This window comes from Zootoca vivipara, chromosome Z, assembly GCF_963506605.1.
Source record: "Zootoca vivipara chromosome Z, rZooViv1.1, whole genome shotgun sequence".
NCBI lineage: Eukaryota > Metazoa > Chordata > Lepidosauria > Squamata > Lacertidae > Zootoca > Zootoca vivipara.
This window is the reverse complement of record NC_083294.1, coordinates 17,320,368-17,346,353: the sequence shown is the minus strand read 5'-3', so window position 1 is coordinate 17,346,353 and position 25,986 is coordinate 17,320,368. Positions and strand designations below refer to the sequence as shown.

General features: G+C 46.4%; 1 protein-coding gene across 1 annotated transcript in view; it reads right to left on the bottom strand.

Moving 5' to 3' along the window:
- NOTCH1 (notch receptor 1) overlaps positions 1-25,973 on the bottom strand; it is an 87,339-nt gene extending 61,366 nt beyond the window's left edge. Inside the window, exon 1 of the mRNA XM_060270314.1 lies at positions 19,705-25,973. Coding sequence (XP_060126297.1) covers positions 19,705-19,859 — 155 coding nt within the window. The 5' untranslated portion in view covers positions 19,860-25,973. The remainder of the gene's footprint in view (positions 1-19,704) is intronic.
- Positions 25,974-25,986: the final 13 nt, after the last annotated feature.

Here is a 25,986-nt window from a genome sequence, read left to right as displayed (position 1 = left end):
GCAGACAGTAGCTAGGTCTCTGGGTGGACCAGGCAAGCTTTCAGACACCCTCAAAGGTCCAGAGCAGGGGTCAGCAAGGTTTATCTTGCCTGGGCCAGATCAGTCCCACAGAAATCCCTCCGTGGACTGGCTTATGCTTGCGCATGAGCGAGCGCACCCACGATTTTCAGCGTCTGTGCATGCGCAGACGCAATTTCCGGCGCCACGGAAGTGAGTCCCCGTGCCATGCTGCGACAGTTTAGCATAGTGCGCGAGCAGGCAGCTCACTTCGGGGACAGCCCATGGGCCTTAGGTTGCTGACCCCTGGTCCAGAGTAATTGTACTTGACTCCATTTGGTCGTCTGACTGAGCATCTCCCAACCTGTGTCCCTGCGATAAAGCTTATCTGCTGGAGAGGTTGGCTCTTAACCCTGCCGTGTATTCAAGATCTGCTGCAGATAAGCACCAGATAAGCTCATGGCATATCTATCTGCCCTCGTGAAGATCTTCCGTTGGAAACTAGACCGTTGCATTGACCCACCATTCCTAGAGTGTGCGTGTGTGTTGTGTGTCTATAAAGACAAGCTCTGCTCTCTGTGGTCCTGATAGCTGCAAATAAAAGCTTGGAAACCTGAGTGGGAAGAAGGTGCTTCAATTCTCAGAATTCCAAACGATGCTGAAGAAGGCTCTCTGGTGGTCTGCAGAGCACAGAGGCAAACTGTCGCATCCTGTCAAAGCTCTTTGTGGCTCCGGGGCCCTTCCATTACCTCCTATCACATCAGGACATGACACTTAACCTAAGAATGCCACAGCAGCCACCTGTCAGCTTCCCATGCAGGGCTTTGCTGACAAGATATTTCTTTCAAAAGCACAATCTTGGAACTACCACAACAAAACTACCCATAAATGCAGGTGCTTAATCTAATCTGTTCACCAAATTTTGGGCTTCTTTTCTTTTGAAAACTGCCTCTGGGTGCAGTGAGCTCGGTGTATAATTTCTGCTAACAGATCACAGTTTGTAGTGCAGGCTATAGGCAGCGGTGTTGGGCACTCGAAGAAGAGTTGCCTTGGTCATGTTGGCAGAGGAGGCTCTGATTTTTCTGAGCGCAGCAGTGCAATTTGGCAAAAGCGTGTGTATAGGTGCACACATTCATTGATCTGCTTGGTGGTGCTTCCAGTCGAAAGGAATCACACAACTGCAGAGTTGAAAGAGATCCCAAAGGTCATTTAGTCCAACCCCCTGCAATGCAGGTATCCGAACTAAAGCATCTATGACGGATGGCCATCCAACCTCTGCTTAAAAACCTCCAAGGAAACGGGATAATCCACTACCTTCTGAGGGAATATCTGTTCCACTTATTGTCAGAAAGTTCTTCCTGATGTTTAGCTGGAATCTCCTTTCTTGTAACTTTTATCCATTGGTTTGGGTTCTACCCTCCAGAGCAGGAGAAAACAACACACACACACACACACACACACACACACACACACACACACACTGTACCTATGTGGACAGTTCTTCATGCATTTGATGACATGGGCTCTGGCCCAGGAAAGTGCACTCTACTAGCAGTGCATATGAAAAGGATCTAGGGGTTCTTAGTGGACCACAAGCTCAACAGTGTGATGCAGCAGCAAAATAAGCTAATGCTATTCTAGGCTGCATCAACTGAAGAATAGACCAAGGGAAGTAATAGTCCCGCCGCTTTATTCTGCTATGGTCAGACCACACCAGTGTCTGAATTCTGGGCACTACAATTTAAGGAAGATGTTGACAGGTTGGAACATGTGCAGAGGAGGGTAACCAAGATGATCAAGGATCTGGAAACCAAGTCTTATGAGGAATGGTTGAAGGAGATGGGTATGGGTATGTGTAGCCTGGAAAAGAGGAGACTAAGAGAAGACCAGGTAGCCGTCTTCAGATATATAAAGGGCTGTTACAAGGAAGACGGAACAAGCTTGTTTTCTACTGCTCTGGAGGGTAGGACTCTCAATGGCTTCAAGTGGTGGACTCTCCTTCATTGAAGGTTTTTAAGCAGAGGTTTGATGGCCATCTGTCATGGATGCTTTAGCTAAGATTCCTGCATCACAGGGGGTTCCAGGTCTACAATTCCATGATTCTACAAATATATGTGTTACGTCTTTCAAAATGCCACAAGATTCTCAAACATTTCTGCTGTAACAAACTGGGTGCCTCCTGGAACTGGCTCTCTGCTTTTCTTAGGTGGCGTTTGTTGGAAACGAGGGAGATCTTAGCTGGTGCCTGCTGCACTTCACCAAAATGTGCAGTGCGAGTAAGAGGCAACAGCATTTCTCACAAATTCTCCTGTAAAATTCATTTTGAAAAAGAGACCTGTTGGATCCCTCCAATGGTCATAGAATCATAGAATCATAGAGTTGGAAGAGACCACGAGGGCCATCTGGTCCATCTAGTCCAGCATCCTGTTCTCACAGTGGCTGACCAAATGCCCCAAAGGGAAACCCAAAAGCAGCACCTAGAATCATAGAATCATAGAGTTGGAAGAGACCACGAGGGCCATCCAGTCCAACCCCCTGCCAAGCAGGAAACACCATCAAAGCATTCTTGACATATGCCTGTCAAGCCTCTGCTTAAAGACCTCCAAAGAAGGAAACTCCACCACACTCCTTGGTAGCAAATTCCACTGCCGAACAGCTCTTACTGTCAGGAAGTTCTTCCTAATGTTTAGGCGGAATCTTCTTTCTTGTAGTTTGAATCCATTGCTCCGTGTCAGCTTCTCCGGAGCAGCAGAAAACAACCTTTCTCCCTCCTCTATATGACATCCTTTTATATATTTGAACATGGCTATCTCTTCTCCAGGCGAAACATACCCAGCTCCCTAAGCCATTCCTGAGCACAAGAGCATGGCCATCATGGCTAGTGGCCATCGGTGGGCTTATCCTCTCCATGAATTTGCCTAATCTTCTTTTAAAGCCATCCAAAATGCACAAATGAGTTCTATAGTTTAACTATGCACTATATGATGAAGGACATTCTTTTACATGTCCTGAATCTTCCAACATCCAGCTTTGTTGGATGCCCATAAATTCTAGGTTTAGGAGAGGGGGGAAATCTTTCCCCAGCTCCAGCTTTGTGCTGCACATAGTTTTATAAGTGAAAATGCCAGCTACCCCTTTGGGCAACTAGCCTGCTTGACCTCTAGGGAAACTCATAATAGCGAATCCCAATCCTTTTCCTGAATTAAAACTGAAACAGAACAGACAGTCCTCTGGCAGTTTAGAGCCTGTTTGACACACACACACACACACACACACACACACACACACACACACCCCACTGCCTTTTGTTCTCTTATTTCAATATTTCCACTGTTTTTCGGGGCTTTTCTGCCTTTCTACCAGCAACAGGTTTTGTCTCCCCTACACTCTCCGTGTATAGAAATGCTGCCTCCTAACACAACCCCAGGCAGATGTTTTGCTGACCTTTAACCTGCGATCAATTCAAGAGGTTCACCGTTTTTCTTTCACAGCCTCCAGCTCACCATCTGCCACCCCAGGGACAGATGCCACGCACACGCACCCCCACACATCGCACACACTCCCACCCCTAAAAAAAAGCCTCACAGTCCATTTCATTCTGGCCTTTTCTCAAAGCGGGGGGAGTCCCTATTCCCGCCTTCGGATGGATAAGCCCACTGCCAATCTGACACAGAAATCAAAAGGTCCATCACGGGACAAGAGAAAGCATGAATTCAGGAGGGGGAATCTGTCTGCAAAGAAAGAAGTTTCCCAGGGACCATAAGGCTACCCAGCTCCACAGCCTCCCTCCCTCAAACTAATTCCGATTCATTCATTTTTAAAACTGCCTGTCTGTTCAATTTGAGGCTTGTTTGTTTTTACCAGGAAGGAACACAGAAAGTTGAGGAGCGAAAGCTATACAAAAAGGCCTCGTTGAACCAAATACCTTGGTTAGCAACAATGGAAGTTACGATCTTATTGGGCCCAAGAAGAAGGAAAAGCAGGGAAGTGGGGTTGTGAAAACTGGTTAGGAAGGGGAAATGTCTCTTGTGAACTGGCTGGGCCCACCAGATTAAATCAGGATTCGAAGCTAATTCTCAAACTGAGGGGGGTGAGTTTAGAGGTTGGCTTTTCTGACTAAGGCCCCAGCTATACATTTGCACCTGCATAACATCACTTTTGTGGCTTCCTCTAAAGAATCCTAGGAGTTGTAGTTTGTTCAGGGTGCTATTAGGAGCCCCCCAAAAAAATATTCCTCTCACAGAGCTACAATATTCACAGAATGTCTTAGCAATCAATCTCTCTTCATGGGGAACTGTGTGGGAGTTGAAGCTCTGGGAGGGAAGTACAACTTGTTGCATCTTAAACAAGCTACAGTTCCCAGGGTTCTTTGAGAGAAGCCATGACTCTTTAAAGCAGGATCATACTTTAAATGTGCAGGTGGGGCCTATGAAGCACTTCCTACTTGCACTGGGAAAATAACATTTCACCCTGCCTCTTTGAAGTAGGGGCAGGATTGAACATCTTGGGTTAACCCCTTAAGTCTAATAGATAGACAGTGCTAACTTTAGTCCAACAGTGGCTACAACCCAGTGCTTTCCAATGGATCTTGTGAGCTTCATACTTCATAAGAACAAAGGAAGAGCTTGAAGGATAAAGCCAAAGGAGACTCATCTATTTCAGAATCCTCTTCTCACAGATGCCTGTGGGAAAACAGCAAGCAGGATTGGAGCACAAGAATCCTCTCCTCTCCTGTGAATTTCTCTACCATCAGTGTGCAGGCAGTGTCCTGGGCTAACAGCCATTGATAGCCTTCTCCTCCATGAATTCATCTGATCCTCTTAACACCATCTAGGTTGGTTGCCATCATTGCCTCCTGTGGGAGTGAGTTCCACAGTTTAACTATCCCCTGCATGAAGAAGCACCACTCATCAAGTGAGATCAGCACTTGTGTGAAGCAATGACTTGGACCGGTTTCTAAGAAAGTTCTAGGATTGCAGACTAAATGTACCCCTAAAAATTTTCCTGCTAACTTTCTCTCATGGAAGCTGCTGCTCCCTAAAATCTTTATCTGTTGGAATCATATTGGCTCTGCCTGTTCCCCCTCCCCCTCATGGTAAAACAACTCAAGGGGAAGTCTGGGAAAAGAAAGGTCACTGCCTTTTAATTAGACCCCCCTGCCCGCCTCCACATTAATTAAGCACTAAGAGTTTCCACCTCTGCCGCTCTGACAACTGGGAACCCTCCCAGGTGAGCTGCCAGCCCAGCTCTGCAGCTGACAGCTGCACTCTCCCTAGCAAATTCCCTAAGTCCTCCTGATTACAGGTATCACCTGGTGGAGATTATAGAGCCCTTCTGCTGCTCCAGGTGCCATTTTATGACCCTGCCACCTAGCCCTGTATCTGGAAAGTGCTTAATGATTGATCCATGCAGAGGCTCAAAGTTTGAAGCTGACTGTAAAAGTCAACAGAAAAAGTGCCTCTCTCTCCACTCTCTGTCCCAGGATGTGCCGCACCGCCCCCCCCCCCACCACCACCCTGAGGAAAGTTTGGCACTTCTACTCTTGGGTGTTTTTAAAGATTAAAATATAAGGGCTTCTTTCCTCTCATGCCTGGGAAAACTGGGAGGAATATTCTGCAAGAAGAGAAAATAGGTTTCTCAGCAATCCAGTACAGATATCGCCTGCCTGAGGTCTAGCAAGTGTTTTATGACACCCATCAAAAGGGCTTGCCGCTCTCCATAAACTGCCTACAGCCACTCCAGGAGCAACAAAAATTGGGGGGAAAGGCTGTAGCTGGGTGGTGGAGCACCTGCTTTGCATGTAGAAGGTCCCAGGTTCAATCGCCTGGGGCATCTGCAGGTAAAGCTGGGAAAAGACTCCCTGCCTTAAGTCCCGTAGACAAAACTGAGCTGCGTGGATCGTTGATGGGGTCTGACTCATTAGAAGGCACCTTCCTTTGGTACCCAAAATGGGTACCCTAAAACAGTAGTCTTCAGCCTTTTTAGAGCCAGAATCCAAACCTGCATTTGAGGACCCATTTCTTGACCTTTTGCTGGTGGCTGTGCTCCTGTTGCATACCACTAGTACAGTGGTTCTCAAAGAGTATGACGCACCACACTGGTGTGGCAGGAGAAGGTGGGAAGTGTGGTGGGAAGTTTAAAAGCAATCAAAGGAGCATTTAAACAGTTCAGTGCAGTATAGAACTGTGTAGTACAGGTGGCAACCATTTCGTGTGCCCCCAATTGGCATATGACCGCTGGAAGAGGGCAACCTGATTGGCCTGTGGAACCCTGTGGCCCTCCTGATGTTGCTAAACTCAGCTCCTGTGATCACTGGCCATAGGGTCAGGGTGGCTGGGGCACAAGGGCCGGCAAGGGCCACCTCCCCACTGCAGCCACACAGCCATAGAGGAGAGAACAGGCACTTTGACCTCTCCAGCCCAAACAAGCATCAACCCAAGTTTACAGTGGACCCATCCTCAAAGAGAACTTGGTTGGCCACCGTATGAACAGGATGCTGGACTGGGTGGGGTGTTGCCTTATCTAGAAGCCAGGCTCTCTTAGATCCTTTCTTAGAAAGTTGCAGAGGCTCTTAATCAGGCAAGGCGGAGGCACTTGCTACTTCTGGAAAGCTAATCTGTGCTGCCAGGGAGTCTTTCATCAGTTATCCCAGATAAGATAGCTCAATCTCATGACTAAGAGCCTCTCCTTCCAAGCAGTTCCTGTGATTCCAGCACACGCTAGGAAAGGAATCAAGGGCTCTGGGGTTCTTGACTCCACTAAGGCTGCATAGATCTGGATTTGCCATGAGTTTCTTAAATTTAAGAACATACCGGTAAGAGCCTGCTGGATCAGGTCAAAAGGGAGCCCACCTAGTCCAGCATCTTGTTCTCACAATGGCCAACCAACCAGGTGCCTCTTCTGGGAAATCTGCAGGCAGGATCCAAGTACAAAGCAACTCTCCCTTCCTACCATTTTCCAGCAACTGGTTTTCAGAAGCATGGTCCAACCCCGGAGGCAGAGCACAGCCATCATGGTTAGTAGCTATCAACAGCCTTCTCCTCCTCCATGAGAGTTACCAATCTTATTTTTAAGCCATCTAAGTTGGTGGCCATCACTGATGCCTGTGGGTGGCAGTTCCATAATTCAGCTGTGCATTGCATGAACCTATGGGTGGATGAGTTTTGGATGGTTTTGTACCTTTTTGGTCTGACCTCAAGCAAGGAGGAACATGGCGGAAGACCCCTCCCCCCCTTGACTTACAAATGAATATGGGTGATATAGTAACTTGGGGCATTCGGATACAGTGGAACCTTGGTTCTTGAACTTAATCCGTTCCGGAAGTCCGTTCAACTCCCAAAACCATTCAAAAACCAAGCCACAGCTTCTGATTGACTGCAGGAACTTCCTGCACTCAAGCAGAAGCCACATCGTATGTTTGGCTTCTGAAAAACATTTGCAAATTGGAACACTTACTTCCAGGTTTTTGGCATTCGGGAGCCAAAACGTACAAGTACCAAGGCGTTCGAGAACCAAGGTATGACTGTCCTTTAATTGTGTCCATATTTTGTAACCCTGTCTTGTTTAACCCTTATGTATTATGCTATGAATAGATCCAGTTGCTACATTCCACACATTCGTATGCTTGTGGTTTATTTTTATTTGTTTTATGTCTGGTTTTTGTTCAATAGTGATCTGCAATTGCATATGGACTGTGCATATTGTCAACCTCTCTTAAAGCCATCCAAGTTGGCGGCCGTAACTGCCTCTTGTAGGAGAGGGTTTCGTAGTTAAAATTCTGCGCTGCATGAAGAAGTACTTCCTTTTATGCATCCTGAATCTCCAAAAACATCAGCTCGATTGGAGGTACACAAGTGCCAGTGTTAGAAGAGAGAGAGAAAAGCTAGATGTAGAAAAGGCCATGGGTTGGCTAGAGTCACCCAGTACCCATTAAAGAGCAACAGCGCAGAAGGGCTCCAACACCCGCCTTCTGCTGTCACAGGAAAGTCTGCACAGCCCTGCCCTCCGCTTTCTGAGCCAATGCTAGGTGTGGTTTTCACCCCACATTCCCAGAACATTTCTTGAGACCTCAAAATTTCATTTGAAAAGGAAAAAAAGCAAGCTGTAATTCTCAGGGTTGAAAATTATGCCCAAAGACATTCAGAGACTTGCAATATACAGGGTTAATATTCAAAGACTTGAAGACAAGAGATTCTTCTTAAGATTTTTTTTTTTAAAGAAAAGGGGTGGATGCAAATGATCATTCATAATCCCTTCAGTTGGCAAAGGAGTATTTCTGCTGTGAATGGAACCTTGTACATGCTCCATTCAAAAGCAGTTCCTCTCTTCCAACCAACCCCCCATTCAGAAACAAGACACAAACTGTGATTCTCCCCCCCACACTCCTTTTATCAGTGGGGGGACTGTACTGTCTTTTCATTACAATGGGGACTCCCAATTCCAAATGGGTGACATTTGCCTACATAACAGCACTGAGGATTTATTCCATACATCCCTCCCTGCCCCACTTGGGATGGAGGAAAAAAAAAACACGATTCTAAGTTGCAGACAAATTGGAAAAGAAACACTCCCAAGCTTTCACCATAAATGGAAGACATGGGTGTTTTTTTGTTGTTGGTGATAAAAGCTTGCAATTATGCCTGTGATTTGTTTTTAATTAAGAATTGGGTTTTTTTGGGGGGGACGGACGGACGGACTGCAAACATGACCAAAGAGGCAGCTTTATAAAAAAAACACCACAACACTGTCTGCCATTCATAACTTGCACCTTGCAGTTTGCCACTGCTTAATTGCCCCCCCCCAAAAAACCCGATGGCATCCTGGAGTGTTTTAATAAACTTGGATCTGGATGTCTGACGGATTCAATTTTGCAATAGCTGAAGCAATTGTATCTGGGCTAGCTGGTCTAGACTTTCTGAAAGGGAAGCGCAAGGTGGAGGGACTTAAAGGAGGAGGAGGGGAGTGTTAAGAAATGTGGGCCCCGATCCCAGGCTGCTTTGTGGTGCTGTGGAGCATTGATGGAGGGATGGTTCTGTTTTTGAGAGACAAGACCACCTCCCCAACTATTAACATGTGGCCCAAGGACTGATGTCAAAACCAAACTAACTATTTCCTAACTGTTGCTGTCATCAAAAACAAAAAAACTGCACAATCTTTCAGCAGCAGATGAGTCAGGTGGCATACTAACCAATTGAGAGAACATTTGCAAGGGGGCAAGTAGAGAACTCTGGTCAGTCAGAAGCATAAAAGCAAACCACTAGTATTGAACTGTTGTTGTCTGTTTTTTCCTCAAGCACTATTACGGTATAAGAGAAGCTTCTGGTTGTGTTTGGTGGGCAAGAAAACAATGGCCACTTCCTAAAGCAAACAAGCAGACTTTGCAGAGCAAAAAAAATCCTCTCTGCTGGGCTTGGGAGCATACTATCAGCTGCTCCTCAGACCAAGATTCAGTCAGTGAAGCCCAAGAGTCAACATGAGGCCTTATTGACAGACTCTAGACAATGAGGGGAGTCTTGGCCCTCCCCCATGGGGTCTTTTGGAAACCCGCCTTTCATGGTGAACAGGCACTGCGTGGAAAAGCAGTCTGTCACCCCTCTGCCTTTTGACTCTGAAAAGGAGGAGGTGGCTGGATGGGGGGCAGGGGGCGGTTTCTGAACTCTCCCTGCCAGCTTCCTCTGGGCAATCAATTCTTCCAGGCCACAACAAGTGTCAAGGGGTCTCTCATCCTCTTTACCCAATCAAACCTAACACCTCTCCAAAAAACATTTCTGCAAGATACAGACTGAAACCAGGACCTCACTGCTTTCCTACCTGTTTCTTTACCATGGGTTCTGCTTGTTCTGTGCCTAGAAAGCACGGGTCCAAGCAGTTTTCCACTTGACCCGAGCTTTCTAGGTATGGCTCCAAGTACTCTTTCGCTCTGTTCCTAGGGAAAACCTGCTCTTTTTAGCTTTAAATTGGGGGAAACCCGGTTGCTGTTTGCTCCAAATCAGTGCTAAAGATTGGGTTTCCCCAGGAGAAAGCGGTGGGGAAAGCTGAAGTCTGGATGAGCCCAGTGTTCAGAAAGAGTACAGTCAGAAATTAAAGCTGGGGGGGGGGACGACAAAAAACGCCTCTCGTGTTTCTACTTGTTGCACCAGGCTCTCGTGACCAGCTATGTGTCTGGAGCAAAGAGGAACGGCTAGTTCCATCCAAGCCCCCAAGCTATGAAGGGCTCGCATTTTCTTGCCAGAACACCTCAAATGACTGGCTTAGCTGTGTTTCCCAGAAAGGAAGAGAGATGAGGATGCAGTTTTGGCATAATTTTTAAAAGATACAAATCGGCTTTCTAGACATATAAATGCCACCAGAATAAGTGTGTGTGTGTGTGTGTGTAGGGTAGAGATAAACAGGTCCAAGGAGCATGCAAAGAGGAGAAAACTTGTTAAAGGAGGCATTGGTTTACGTGCCTGTAAAACTCTTGCAGGTAAGCCAAGCGTGAAACTTCTCTGTTAAAATGCAACTCCTCACCATCAATCCTTCCTCCTTGCAACCTTCCTTGGTCATTCAGCTAAAAAGGTATGGCAACCCAGACCCAGGAAGTTAATTGCTTTCAACTTTGATGAACTCTACCCTTGAATAACTTCAGACATGGGGTGGGGGGTGGGGGTGGAGATAAAGAGAAGCAGACGCAGAACAAGGCATCATTGCAATACACTCATCAGACCAAGACACAAACAGGGAGGTGGGATTCTGGGGGGTGGGGGTACTAAGAGGCAGGGGCGACAGGGAGGCACTGGGAGGTGTAAAATGCCTATCAGACTTGGAATAAGTGTGAAAATAATTCTTACCATTTTGTCTCTACATCTATAGCAGGCACTGTAACCTTTCAACAGTTTTGACTTCACCCCCAAAGGCACACCCCTAAGGCAATACCAACAAAACTATCATGTAAACTGCTGTTCTGATTAATGCTTCTTATGAGATAGGGTATGGTGCATGACGGATGAGTTTATGAAACCGGGGGGGGGGGGGGAAGCAGTAGCCTGGAAAAAGAAAAGGGAACCACTGAGCTGCACTCATTTCTTGGGATGGGATGAGGGGGGCCTCATCAGTATGAGTTATTGCCCCAGCCTTTGTCCTGCTTCCCATGATAAGAGGGGTGTGGAATGCAGCCTTTGGAAGTTCCCCCCAGGCCCTCTCAATCTAAAATTCCTGCAAGATAGCTGGCAGGTCCAGGGACACCCCCCACAGCACTTAGGACATGTGGGCCAGGAATCTGATGGGAGCACAGAAGAGGAGGAGGGGAAGCCTTGGGAGGAGGATGTGGAGAGCCACTGCCAGCCAGTGTATGCAATACTGAGCTAGATGGACCAAAGGTCTGGCTTGCTATAAGGCAGCTTACGACACTGCGGACTTTGTAGGTGCGTTGGTGTGCAGGTTCCCCACTCCCCAAGTCTGGCTTCCTAAAAGCGCCTCCTGAGTCAGTGTGGGGCAATGGTCAGAATGCTACTGGGGGACCAGAGTTCTCAGTTTAGTGGGCACAGGCCATCTCCCCTTAGGGAAACCACCCCCACAGGATAGACTTATGGTTGTTCTACCAGATTCCCTGCCCGGTCCCAGGTCACTCCAAGGACAGCTGCACGTGCCCAGCGTCCAAAGACTGCCAGCAGCAAAAGGCGACAAGGCTATGAAGCAGATTTCTCTCCCAACCCCACTTCCAAATAGCGCCCAACCTAGGAAAGGAGCCAAAAGGCTGTCAGAACCTCAAAGAGGTGTCAATTCTTTTGGAATTAAGACGGGGACCAAAATTTCACACTCCCTGTTGCAAAGCACAGAAGCCACAAGATGTTGGCAGAGCTTGGTGTGTGTGTGTGTGTGTGTGTGCTTGCAATGTTTCTATGCCAAACCCAACACTTTATGCAATGCAGCTGGACTGTCCCCTGACTGAGATAAGCAAGAGAGACAGAGCGGTGTAATACTTAAGTATGTCGGATTAGCAGTGGGGAGGCTCCTGGGTTCGAATCTCAGCTCAGCCACAGTCCTCACAGGGTGATCTTGGGCCAGCCACACACACACACTCGCACAATAGCCCCACACTACCCCCCCCTTCCTGTGGTTTCCAGCAACTGGTATTTGGAAGCATTGTGGCATAGCCATCATGGCCAGTTGCCCTCAAAAGTCCTCTCTACCTCCATGAATTGGTATAATCCAATCTTCATGCAATCTTGGTTTAACTTTAGATCTTGCAAGTTTGGGGAAAGAGAAACCGGCCGGATGGAAGGCAGGGCTGCATGCCCAACTGAGGAATAGAATTTAGGGAAGGGGTGTGTTTGTTTTCTTCCACTTGCCGTCTCTTTATAATACAGTGGTACCTCGGTTTATGAACACAATTGGTTCCGGAAGTCTGTTCATAAACTGAAGCGTTCATAAACTGAAGCGAACTTTCCCATTGAAAGTAATGGAAAGTGAATTAATCCGTTCCAGACGGGTCCGCGGAGTACTTAAACTGAAGCGTTCATAAACTGAAGCGAACTTTCCCACTGAAAGTAATGGAAAGTGAATTAATCCGTTCCAGACGGTCCGCGGAGTAAGCGTTCATAAACTGAAGCAAACTTTCCCATTGAAAGTAATGGAAAGTGGATTAATCCGTTCCAGACGGGTCCATGGAGTACTTAAACTGAAGTGTTCATAAACTGAAGCATGGGTGTAATTGGTTCCGGAAGTCTGTTCATAAACTGAAGCGTTCATAAACTGAAGCAAACTTTCCCATTGAAAGTAATGGAAAATGAATTAATCCGTTCCAGATGGGTCCGCGGCGTTCATAAACCGAAAATTCATAAACCGAGGTGTTCATAAACCGAGGTTCCACTGTACAGTAATACCTCGGGTTACGAACGCGATCCGTTCCGGATCGCAGATCGTAACCCGAATAGTTCATAACCCGAACACGATGGGCACCGCCATTTTGCGCATGTGCAAAGCGCGATTTCCGCGCTTTGCGCATGCGCAGATCGCGCGATCTCGGCAAAAACACTTCCGGGTTTGCGCAGTTCGTAACCCGAACTGTTCGCAAACCGAGGTGGTCGTAACCCGAGGTACGAATGTAATGAACACAGGCCCACGATACCGGAAGCCAGTCCTTTAGCACCAAACTGCTTTTTTGTTCTGTGTCATGGGCTGCTCTCAGCAGAGCCACAAATGCATTTCATCTCTCTCTGCAAAACCAGAAATGCCCATTTAAGTTTACAGAGGCACAGAAAAGAGGAAGCTGCGAAGGAAATGGCTGTGCTTGTAGTTCAGCTCTGGGTTGAAGCAAAAGATCACCCTGTCTCAAGCAGGGGAGGCACCCTTGTCAACAAAGAATGGCGGCCAAATTAGGTTTCATTTATTGTTTGTATTTTTAAAATTATTATTTATTGCATAACATTCATAGACTTATGGATGGTTTAAAAAAGCAAACAAGCCTCAAAGGGGTTTACAAAAAATATATATGAACCAATGAAATCATTTAAATTAATTTAAATTAATTAAATGAAACCATTTAAAACTTTGGAATTCCATGCTTGTTGGAATCAGACAGGTGCCTTCACTGTACCCTTTTCGGCACTTGCTAAAAACATTTTTGTTTTGGCAAATCCTATGCCGATATGTAGAATGGTTGATCCGGTTTCGATCCAGTTTTTAGTTTATTGCTGATCTTACTTTTTTAAAAAATATTTTTAACAGTTATTTTTAACTGTTTTAACTGGTAATTTTATTCTTTTTGTAAATCACTTTGAGGTTTTTTCCCGCAAGCATGTGCATTTTATTTTAGAAAATGCTATGTAAAACTTTTTTTAAAATCCTAAACAAAAATGTTTCCAACAGGTGTACATCAGTAGGTAAGGAGTTCTGAAGGGCAGGTACCACCGCATTAAAAGATCAGATTTCTTAAAAATGGGAATGAGTGTTATGTGGGACCTGTAACAGTTCCAGTTCCAGTAAGACTATTCCCTGTTCCTTTATGGACTTCCTCTGGCTATTTTAACACCACATCCTTTTCCTGCCCACTGAGAGTCCCTATTCTCTCTCTTGCCCACCCCATCCCCCACTCCCACATTGCTGTTATTTGATGGAATTAACAGCAGCTTAAAACAGGAGGGGAAAACCCAGGCAGAAAAACTTCCACCTCTCACAGCATTAAACAATCGTGTTAAATAACCCCAGGGCTGGATGGGAAGAAACCCAATACCAGAAGGGGCTTTGGACTCCCCCATCATAAGAAGCTTTCTATGCAAAGTCCTTTACTTACTCCTCTTCTGGTATGGTTTTCTCTGCAACACCCATGACTGTTAAGCAATCCCTGCAAAAACTAAGAACTAATAATAATAATAATAATAATAGTTTATTATTTATACCCCGCCCATCTGGCTGGGTTTACCCAGCCACTCTGGGCGGCTTCCAACCGAATATTAAAAACAGTACAGCATCAAACATTAAAAACTTCCCTAAACAGGGCCGCCTTCAGTTGTCTTCTAAAAGTAAAATAGTTGCTTATTGCCTTGACATCTTCTGGGAGGGCATTCCACAGGGCTGGTGCCACTACCAAAAAGGCCCTCTGTCTGGTTTCCTGTAACCTCACTTCTCACAATGAGGGAACCACCAGAAGGCCCTCGGTGCTGGATCTCAGTGTCCGGGCTGAATGATGGGGGTGGAGACTCTCCTTCAGGTATACAGGACTGAGGCCGTTTAGGCCTTTAAAGGTCAGTACCAACACTTTGAATTGTGCTCGGAAATGTACTGGGAGCCAGTGTAGATCTCTCAGGACCGGTGTTATGTGGTCCCGGCGGCCACTCCCAGTAAACTAGGTTTGGCCCCCCGAAACAGACTTTGGACATGCCTACCCTAGAAGGATGGCCACTGGAAAGAACCCCCTCCCCACATCCCAGGATCTGCCCCTCCTCTTCCACACTGACTCTCACTATGGCCCAGACAACTGCGGCAGCAGGAGAGAAAACTCCTATCAGCTAAAATGGGGGTGCCATTGCCATGCAAGGCCGATAGCAGGCATGTTCACATCACCTGGGTTCCCCAGAGCTGCACACATAAGAAGCCAGCCCAGCTCTGGGCCAGTTTATGAGAGCATCCTTCTATCGAATCACTGATCCAGGACACCCCCCCAAAAAAAACCAGCACCATCTGCTTCTAACTAAGCCAGCGGGTTGAGGGAGTTCCTGGGAAAGTGGCAAGCCGCGTCACCACAATCCCAAGACAAATAAATAAATAAGCAAGTCCCTTTTCATCTGTGGTGGGGATGCCAGCCTGAGAGACAGAGATGCCAAGGTCTAATTGGTACCTATGACAGCTACAATGATCCCTACAGAAACCGTTTCATCTGATCTGGGAAAAAGCATTTAGCTCAAGTGGAGGGCCCATTTTTTTCCTCTGCAAAGCTGCAGTTAGCACTTTCCACCCCAAAGCCACAGGACTCCGCAGGGAAAAAGCTGAAGCTACCATCAGTGCTTGTTGGCACAAGAACATCCCTGCCACCTCCAAGCACTCATTTTGTTTTTATCAGATTATATATCTAGATAGAGAGGTTTGCTTTCTGGTTTCTATGTGCTTTTCTAGCTATTTTTGCAAGGATGATGGAACACAGATCATCACACGCAAGGGAAAAACTTCGTTCTAAGCAGGTGGGCTGGGACTATTATTCTATTCTATTCTATACTATTCTATTCATTCATTGTAAAAAGTTGGTTATTTTCTTTCTATGGGCATATAATCTAGCAAGAACAAAAAATTGCCTTTCATAAATTTCTATTTATTTATTTTCTACCGCAGTTTTTGGAACGGTCTTATCTACAAAGCAGCTTCCAGTGTTATCTAGAATTGTTTTGCAAACATTACAGTATGTTTAAAAAGTTCACCTGGATGTGGTTCCTATTACCAAAGGTAGCCAGGAGAGTTTTAATTTGCCTTTTGAAGTTGGGAGACCTCCTGCACATTGCGGCCACTGAGACATGATTCTTTTCTCAAAACGCTTCAGCAGATCCCTGTTTCAATTCCTGCTACTGCCTTGAAAACATCATCCAAGTTCCTACACTGTCCACCAAACACAAAATACAGTGTAACAAAAACATCTTGGAAGGGTAGGGCCCTGGCTCAGTGATAAGAGCAGCTGCCTGGAATGCAGAAGACGGTGTGCATGCATAGAAAGAGTAGAAGAGGAGACAACTCTGGCACATGTTGCTTCCTAGATTTTGGTCCTCCTTGCAGGGCTGATGTGTGGGAATACTTGGCCCTCCAGATGTTGCTGAACTACAACTCCCACCAGCTCCCTGCCAATGTGGCAGGGAGAAGGATGGGAGTTGTAGTTCAGCAACATCTGGAAGCTGAAAGTTTCCCCCCCACACACACACCTGTCCAGAGATTGCGGTCCAGGACAACAGCACCTTTAAAATGTCTTATTTTAACTGATGGTATATAACCCACTTTGGCAGGCTCAGTGGTCGAAAAGCAGTTTACAAGTGCTATAAAATAAATAAAACGCATATAACAACGCCATCTGCGTTTGTTCAGCTATAAACAGGCAGGTTTGGATGGGCAGCCGTGCAAATATATCAGCCCTCAGGGCTGCAGACCTTTCCCCAGAAAATCTTGAACTGGAAAACATTTCCTCTAGGCAAATCCTAAGCTTGATTTTTATCAGAACATTTTTTTTTTCAGATTGCAACTGAAAAATGTTTTGATACCCAAGACAGAATGTGCCATCTAATATTGCACCTGAAGGCTTGCTTCCATTTGTGATCACTGCTAGCAAATTTTATGAAACAGGAAAAAAGGTTCCCTTCCACATCACTGCTTGGCCCTTTCAAGGATGATGACCACTGGAAGCCGTCCAAATATTGATATATATATGACATGACCCAGAGGTTTCTAGGCTGGCTTGAGACACCAGAAGGAAATTCATGGCTGCGTTCTCCTACTGTCATCCTTGCTCATTCTACAAGTGGGAAGTCCTCTGCACGCCGCAGCCCCCCCCCCGCCCCCCGCCTCTGGCCACAGCTCACACGCCTCAGGCCTAATTAGATTCCCCTGCCATCTGTACATCCAATGTAAATCAAGGGGAATACAAGAAGGCTTCTTTTTTGGAGGAAGAAAGAGTAAGGGGGGACAGAATAGCCAAAGAGAGAAATTGGGGGAGGGGGCACCCAGAGAAGAGAGAGTGAGAATGGGGGGTGGGTGAGGGTGCAGGAGGTGGGGAAGAGGAGTCAGTTATGCATTCTGGGAAGCCCTCCGCGATTAGTCACATAGCATTAATCTGCCTCCTGCAACAATAGCTGCTGAATTTCGACCGAATCCCAGCTGTCACTCTCTGAATGAAAGAAAACAAGATTTAGAGCGTCAAGCGTCCTTACAGCTTCTGCAGAAGGGGTGGGGTGGGGGACTGTGCGGTGTGCATTCATTAGCGGCTCACAAAGGCGCCCAGCCTTTGTCCCTTAAATTGCTCATGTGCCCGATTAATTTGCTGAAGGGTTCTCTTCTCTCTCCCCCTGCCCCCCCTCTCCCGCCCATCATCCCCGGAGCAAACAGAAGACGCCAAATGTGGGGGCAAAATTAAAGAAGTGGAGCAGACAAGGGACAGAGGTGCAGGCTTTCCACCCCCCACCCTCAATTCCCAACTGCGCCGAAAAAGTCTGCCATTCAACAGTTGGGGTTAGGAATGCCTGTAGGGAAAGCTGCTTCCTTAGAGAGACAGACATACACACACCTCTTTTTTTAAAGAGTCTTCACATTTGCTTCCAACAGGTGGAGTTAAAAAGAAAAAAATAACAAGCAATCTCAACATATCCAGCTCTCAATCAGATTCCGTTCCAGGACTCTTGCAAGCAGCGGATTCCACTGAACATATCCTGAGGCTAAATGCATTTGGGGACAGGAGGGGCAGAGAGGCTGCTGCCTGTTGCTTTTAGGGTTAAGAAAAAAGGGCAGAGGCGGAGGAGATGCTGGGTCCCCACCCCCACCCCCACATTAATTGGTGGGCAACTTGTTCCCTGCAGCCATCACTGGGGGAAGCCCTCTAAAACTTTCCTCACTGTAGGGAACATGGGAGCACTGCAATAAAGCTGCTGGCATTTCCAAGTGCAGCTGGGGAAAAATCCCTGCCTGAAAACCTGGAGTGTCACTGCCAGCCAGTGCAGACAATATCCATGGCCTGACTGCATATAAGGCAGCTGCCTATTTCCATACTTAATTCACACAAACAGGAAGGCAAGTGTCCTGGAATGGGTCAAAAGGAGTCCCCGTTTAGTCCAGCATCCTGTTCTCAACAGTGCTCCAATGGCAAAAAACCTGCATGCAGTACCTGAGCTCAACAGGAACTCTCTCCTCCTGTGATTCCCAGGAACTAGTATTCAGAGGCATGGTGCTTCTGAAATCTTTCTTCAGAAGTACTTGGATGGGGGTGAGGGGGAGGCTGCTTTGCATGCAGAAGGTCCCAAGCTCAACCCCCAGCAGCATCTCCAGGCAGGGCTGAGAAAGGCAGACCCCTGAGCCCGAAACCCTGGAGAGCTGCTGCTGCCGCCACTGCAGACAACACTGATCCAGATAAAACTAATGGCCTGGCTTAGTATTTGTTTATTTTTATTTAAACGAAACACACATACTGCTTGATAATAGCAAAAAAACTCAGTGGTTTAAAAGCACAAGGCAGCTTCTTATGCTCATCATCCTTAGTCTAGACAAGGGCTGGCTATTCCCATTTGGAAGAGGCTCTGTCTCTCAACCCCAGTTATCTCTAATCCCCAGCACACAGCACAAGTACAACATACACACTCATTAGGGCCATACACAACTACAGATCAATTGACATGGATAGTTTAGGGTTGCTCAGTTAAATCGCAATCATCCCCCTCCTTCCCCTTCCACAAAGTTCAGCATGAATTAAAGGGGAGGGTCTGCATGCGTGTAGTGTGGTGTGGTGTGTGCGCCCAGGTTCAGCTCCCAAGGATCCAGACTGCAAACTCCCATCAGCACAGCATCATTTCATATCACACACACACACATATGCCTCTGTTTGCAGCATTTAAGATGAGATGCACATCCCCAAACACTTGGGGGTGGGGAGGGATGGCAGGAAAATGTTGGCTCCCAGCATCACATCTATCACATTTGGAGACTAAAAGTTGTCTCCCTCTTAATAGGCACACCGCAATGTAATATCAGGCTATCTGACGCCTTCTAGAAGCCATATTGTAATCCTGGACTTCAAGCTCAAAATGTAAGGTGTCCTATTAAAATCTGGAGCCCTTTTCTGCCTATCAGAACCAGGTTGCAGTTTTGCTTCCATCAGTCCATGTATGTTTTTTAAAAAACAAAACAGGTAGGGAATCTGCTTCAGCCCAAGGGCCAAACTGCCTTCTGGGCAACTGCCCAAGGGCCATATTGCCAGTGCGGCCAAAAGTGAGTAGAACAACCACTTTTAATTTTTACCATTGTAAGTAGGTTAAGGGTTGACTGGTGTGTGTGTGTTTTTTTACAACACTCCTCTCCATCCAGACAAGTAGAGGGTATCCTCAGAGTTCAATGACATATTCCAAGCCACCCAAAAAAAATTGGGATGCAAAGCAGTGCGTGTGTTGCCTGGGGAGAGTTCCAGAGAGGGCTTGAGGGCCACATCTGGCCCCCAGGTCTGAGGATGTAAAGCAGAAGACACACCGCCACTGCGTATAATTTGGCACTTACCGGCAAACCCCTGTTCCATTGGGGTAGGTTTCACACCTTCCTCCATTCAAGCAGGACTCAGAAGTCTGGGAACACTGGAAGCCTGCAATGAGACCGCAGAGTGTTACTCTCCAATGGCTTGGAAATAATGTTTTCCTTTTCTTTTTTAAACACATTTATTTGATATTAAAACAACTCATAACAATACATTCCTCACAAAACCAAGAGTTACACTACAGCTTTGTCCACTGCCATAATACCACAGAACAATCACTCCTTGCAAATAATAAACTAGGGTGGAGATAAGCGGCAGGCAGTTTGTGGTGACCTACTCCATAAACAATAGATTGTACTCACTTAGCATTTTAGCTTGGTTTTATAAAAAAAAAACTGAATGCTGCCACAGTCAAAGAAATCTAATCATTATCAGGCCTTTTTCCTCTCAGCATTAACAACCCCACAAGGTAAAGGAATCCTGTCCCCATTTCACAGATGGGGATCTGAGGTTGAAGCAAGGCCCAGACTCAGGCTGTTGGCTGACTTAAGAATGAAGGTGGTCTGAAGTTTCCCAGGTTTCAAGATTCAAGTCCTATGATCTAAGTCTAAGCCCTCTCCTACATTGCCTTTTCAACCAAATTCCCTAATAAACACAGAATAAGCAAAACGGAAACAAGTTCAGATATAGCAGCAATTGTTTGCAATTCAGTTTAGGAACTGAAAACAACCCGAAGATTTGCAAAGAGGGGCCCTCCCATTTTTCTAGTTCTACACAATTCACTTTCCCCCGCTGCAGACATGCAACATGTAGCAACTCAGCATCAGTTAGACAAAAGAAAAGAAGAGAAGAGAAGAAAAAAGAGGCCTCTTTCCACCAAAGGTCTCTTTCTGAACACTTTCTGTCCTTCAAGTTCAGCACCACCAGGACTAAGACCACAGGTGGAATGAAAGTGTGGAAAGACATTCTCGCTTGCATGTGGTCCCAAACACAGCCAAAGACACCTCTGCCACCTTGGAACAGGCTAGGGATCCAGGTTTGAATGTGTTAATTGAAAGCCAGTGTTAAAGTGCAGTTAAAATAAAATATGCAGTTAAAACAAATGATGCAATGAAGCCCATGCTTCTTATCTGTGCATAATTTAGCTTGGAACCAGAGTCCCAGTTCCCCAAGAACCTAAAAGAGGATGGAGGGGTGAGCAAAGATAGTGGGAAGAGGAGGGAGCTTGTCAGGGACAGGAATCTCTGCAGCATGGCAAGTTCCAGCTCTAACCCCACAATTTTGAGCCACATCAGATCTCCTTCTTGATTCTCTCTGCAGAGTTCCAGACTTCCCTCCACAACCATGAGGGCTAGGGAGGGTTTTTTTGTTTTAATGTTTTGAAAAGGAAGAAAAATCAGGATGACAAATTCTATGCTTAACTCAATTCAGGGAAAATGTGCACAGCCCTACAGATAAGATCCACAAACCGGAACATGTTGTGGTTTGCCAGCAATAACGCATTGGAACAAGGCGCATCCTGGCTGAGCAGAATTCTGGTTAGCCAACGGAGAGACCTCAGGGCCAGTTTTGTGGAAAAGCAAATGCTGCAAGTCTGAGTTCTCAAACCAAATCCAAAGAACAACCATATTGTGTTCTTGGCTGTTGGATGAGCCACATTTTTAAAATGGGCAAGAGGGTGGGTATGGAGCTGTCAGTCCCAAAATCTGCCCTACTTCCCTGCAAATAGGAAGTTCATGTCTGACCAGCAATGGTTTCAAAGCACATAAGTGTGGGTTGTTTTAATAGAAAAAGGTTCACGCCACCCTGCTGGAGCCCCATAATGATGTCAGCTGTGCTTACTCAGAAGATCCAAGCTCAGCATCAGACCCTCAAATGTCAGGACTTGACCACAGGGTACCTGTGCTCCAACTTGTACTGTTCAGTCTTAAGCCAAATGTTCTTTGCGAAAAGGAAAAGAGCAAGAAAGCTCTTCTCCAATGGGGTTCTAAGGCAGCAAATGAGACAAGGCTGAATTAGTGGCTAAGGTGCAAGAGAAGCCAGCCAGCATCGTTCAGTAAGCCAAGGACAGGGAGTTTTATATCAGCTCCCAAGGGCCACAATTTTTCATTGCCAACCTTCTGGGGGGGGGCACATATCAGAGGAGGTCAGGGGAAAAAGTGGGAAGAACAAATGGATGCAGCTGTTACATCTGAACAGTACACTCTATTGTAGCCATGCAAAAGTCAGAAGTTTGAACACACACCACACACCTCTCTCTCCATCCACACAAGCAAGCAGCACCATCATGGCTTAAGGACACCAGAGCTAGCCAGGCAAGAGCACTTAAGGAGAGTGCAGTGCAGAGGGAGCTTTAATGCAGCCTGGTGAATGTGGGTGGTCCAGAAAAGAGAGTCCTGAGGGCCACATCTGGTCCTTAGGCCTGAGATTCCCCACTTGTGTCGTAGCTCACTGAAGCAAAGAGCTGCCTGCTTCACTTCGTTGTATAACAGGCATGTCCAACAGGTAGATCGTGATCTACCGGTAGATCACTGGACGTCTGTGGTAGATCGCTGATAGATCATTGGCTACCCTCAAAGAAGCTGAACAACTGTGGCTGCCCTAAAAAAAGCTCAACATTTTACCTCCTCCCTGAAAAAACTCAACAACCCATGGGAAAAAACCCATGGACCTTCCTCCTTCCTAAAAAAAAGCTAAACAACTTTGACCTGAACCCCAAAAAGGGGGTAGATCACTGCCAGTTTTTAACTCTGTGAGTAGATCACAGTCCCTTGGGAGTTGGCCACCCCTGTTGTATAACAATGGCAACAGTAGTGGAATTTAAATGCTCATTCACTGGATTGCCTGGAAGGCATGGAAGTACTTGCTCATCAGAAAAGAATTGTTGATTTCTTCTCTTTAGGTCCCTGATAGGTCACATGAGACATGTGTGTATGGGCAGGGCTGCTATTGCTGACTTACCTGCATGGCTGAATCTTGGGATCCTGGGTTCAAAGCTACACTTAGCCAGGAGAACCTCAGACAAGCAAATCAGAACCAAGCACAACCCTATTATTGCCCTGCTCTTTAGAGGCTGCCACTTATACCTTAAGTTAAAGCTGTTTTTGAGACAAAAGATGAAGTAAGTCTAGATTGTGAACCAGCTGTTTGGCCTACTGAGGTAGTAAAGACTGTTTTGTTTTATTGTTACAGGTAGGTAGCCGTGTTGGTCTGGTTACAGGTAGGTAGCCGTGTTGGTCTGTATCTGAAGAAGTGTGCATGCACACGAAAGCTCATACCAAAATAAAAACTTAGTTGGTCTTTAAGGTGCTACTGAAGGAATTTTTTTATTTTGTTTTATTGTTGTTGTTTATTATTGATTGCATGTAGAGCCACTCTGAGTCTTCTTGGTTGCAAGTGCTCTAAAACCAGCAAACAAGGACCTTCACTAAATAAATAAACAAAATACCCCTGGCTTTTGGTTTAGCTTTCAACAAGGTGGGTTCAACTCAGCACCTCATCATTAGCTCCCTCTCTGTAAAAATAAAAAGGGTATGGTGCTCCCATCACATTCACTGTGAGCATAAGCAAGAAACTGAAACATTGGTCTCTGTCCCAAAGAGGCTGGGGCAGTGACTATTCCCCCAAATCAGCAAAGTATTGGTATTTCACTTATGTTTTTAAGCTACTGCTTCAAAAACATTCAGGCGGGAGATCATCCTTGCAGGCGGGGCATGGCTGCATCCTAGAAAGCCCACCGCTCAGGACGGAGGAAGCCAAAAACCTGTCTTTCATTCACAGCTTTGGGAATTCAGGCTCTTTTCTTTCCAGAGGGCAGACACAGACACACACCCCGCCACCATCCTGCTCACAGAACACACACATACAAACACACTCTCTCTTACAAAGCTATTTTTGAATTGTCTGGCTGCTCAGATATTCATGATTTGATTTTTTTTAAAGCGCAGTGTGTCTGCAAAAGGAGCCCAACAGAGACCGGGATAAGAGAGAGTTGTAAAGCAGGCGGGCCCGAGTTCGTGGGAAAAAGCAACAGCTGCAGAGCAGAGCTCTCGGCCTTCCCCAAACAAAGCGGGAAAGGAGGGGGTGAAATCAGAGCTGCCCATTGTCAAAAGCCAAGGATACCTCTTGTATTTACTACAAGCTGATGGGGTTTGGCTCAGTCTCCTTGATACCCAACACCTACATGCTCCTGATTGAGACAGGAGAGAGCACTCTTCAAGACACATGCACACACAGACATACCACACACACACACACAACACAGCAACCTCAACCAGGCACTCTAGTTACCAATAGCTCAGAAGGAAAGTGGAGGATGGGCCTGTGTGTAGCTGGAACTGCCGCTGGGGGGAGAAAACACAGAGCGAAACTAGACACTGACCCCAAAAGGTATGCAAAAAAAAAAAAAACCAGAGCTGTTTCTCCTCCATTTCCCGGAAGGCAAGATGCAAAATTATTATTTGACATGATGACTAAGGTGACTTGCAGACTTCCGCTGTGCACAGGAACACGAGAAAAGGGTGGCCTCAGGCAGCCCAGATCCTTAGAAGGCCCTTCCAAAGGGGCGGTTCATATGTGCACACACAACCAATTGATGACTTGCACCAAATAAATGTGTGAATACTGTGACTGAAAGAAGACCTGCTCCAAAGCAAGGGGAGTGGAGAGCGGCAGGGGGGGGGGGGAGAATCACTTCACTTTCACTAACATGGGTCAATCCATGCCAACTATCACCAGAAGTTTATTCCAAAAAACATTTACTGAATTGCCTGACCATTTCAAATTATTAGCTAATTACTGTATGTCACTGCTAGAAAGGCTCCTTCTGGCAACAGAGAGAGAGAGAGACCTGTGACACTGATGGGAGACTTGAGTGACAGGGCTAGGAGAGTCACTAGGTCAACCCCCTTCAACCTTGGGATTTTCATGTGTTGTTGGGCTACAACTCCCATCATCCTGTAAATCAGTGGTAGAACAACTGCTTTGCATGCAGAAGATTCCTGGTTCAATCCCTGGACTTTCCAGGTAGGGCTAGGAGAGATTCCTGACAGCTTCCTATGGTTCTCGTAATTGGGCTAAGCCTCCTGGGGATGTTGGCACTTTGCAGTCCTGGAAGTACAAAGTTGAAGAATTCTGCACTAAGGGATTCAAATCAGGATCTGAGCCCTAGTCTCCTCCCAGCTCAGATCCAGAGAGAGCTATGCTTGAGAAATGCAGTTAGACTATCACTATGTCTGTGTACATCTATGTGTCCTGATAGTTTCAGGATCCCACCCACCAAACCCCAGGGCAGATCTCTGTCTCCCCCTCCCCCCAGCTCCATTTCAAGGTGCTTGCAAAAGCAAGGATGCCTTCTCCTCCAAACCCACAGCATGTGCCAGAGAAACCTGAAACTCAATCTTTAATTTAGTTTGTTTTGTTTTGTTTTTGTTCAGAGGCTCAACGAACACACCTCTGCAAGCGCCCTGAATTGTACCCTCAGCACACACAGCATCACAGCGGCAACAATCACAAACCGTTCCCTGGCAGCGAAGCATATGAATCAAGGTGAGAAAAACTGCCCAGCGAGCACCCCAGCATTTAGCCACTGTACACTTTGATTTGAAATGGAAACGACTTCATTCAATGAATCAGGCAGCTGGTGAGAAGTTCCATTCACCCAACACACAGAGCCTTTTTTCTTTGTCTCCACTACTCCAGTTAAAATTCTGTCTCCAAAACAGATTGCCCTGAGGCACTTCAGAGAAAAGTGAGAACAGTCTGCTCTGTGCAAAACTTTTTTTTGCCCCATCTCCACTAACCAGGTTTTTCATTCCATTGTCCCCCTTCCCACCAAGGATTCACAAGAGTTCTGCAGAACAAGAGCACACAAAACAGCTTGTGACATCCAACCCCCAGAAAGTAACACAGCAAAAAATAAAAAGGAAGGGGGAGGTGAAAAAGAGGCAAGGGCGCGAATACAGGAAATATTACGCATATCCACAAAGTAGAAACACCCCCCTCAACCGCAGAAAAAGCACCCTAACCTGTGACAGAGTCCTAAATTTCCCAATTAAATCTGAAACCACCATGCAGACAATAGTCTGGCCTTTCACAGCTTCCTACCAAACAGTAGGTAGTCTTTTCACACATTATAATGCAGCAAACCCTGGTTTTGGGTGGTTGGGTGCTTGCAAAAGAAGCTCCCTCTCCAAGATGGGAGGGGTAAACTGTGGTTGTGCTCCCAGGAGGCCCAGGAAGAGACAGAGGACCAGATATCCAGTGATTTGGGGTCATCTCCAATGCCAGCCTTGCTCAGAGCAGACTCA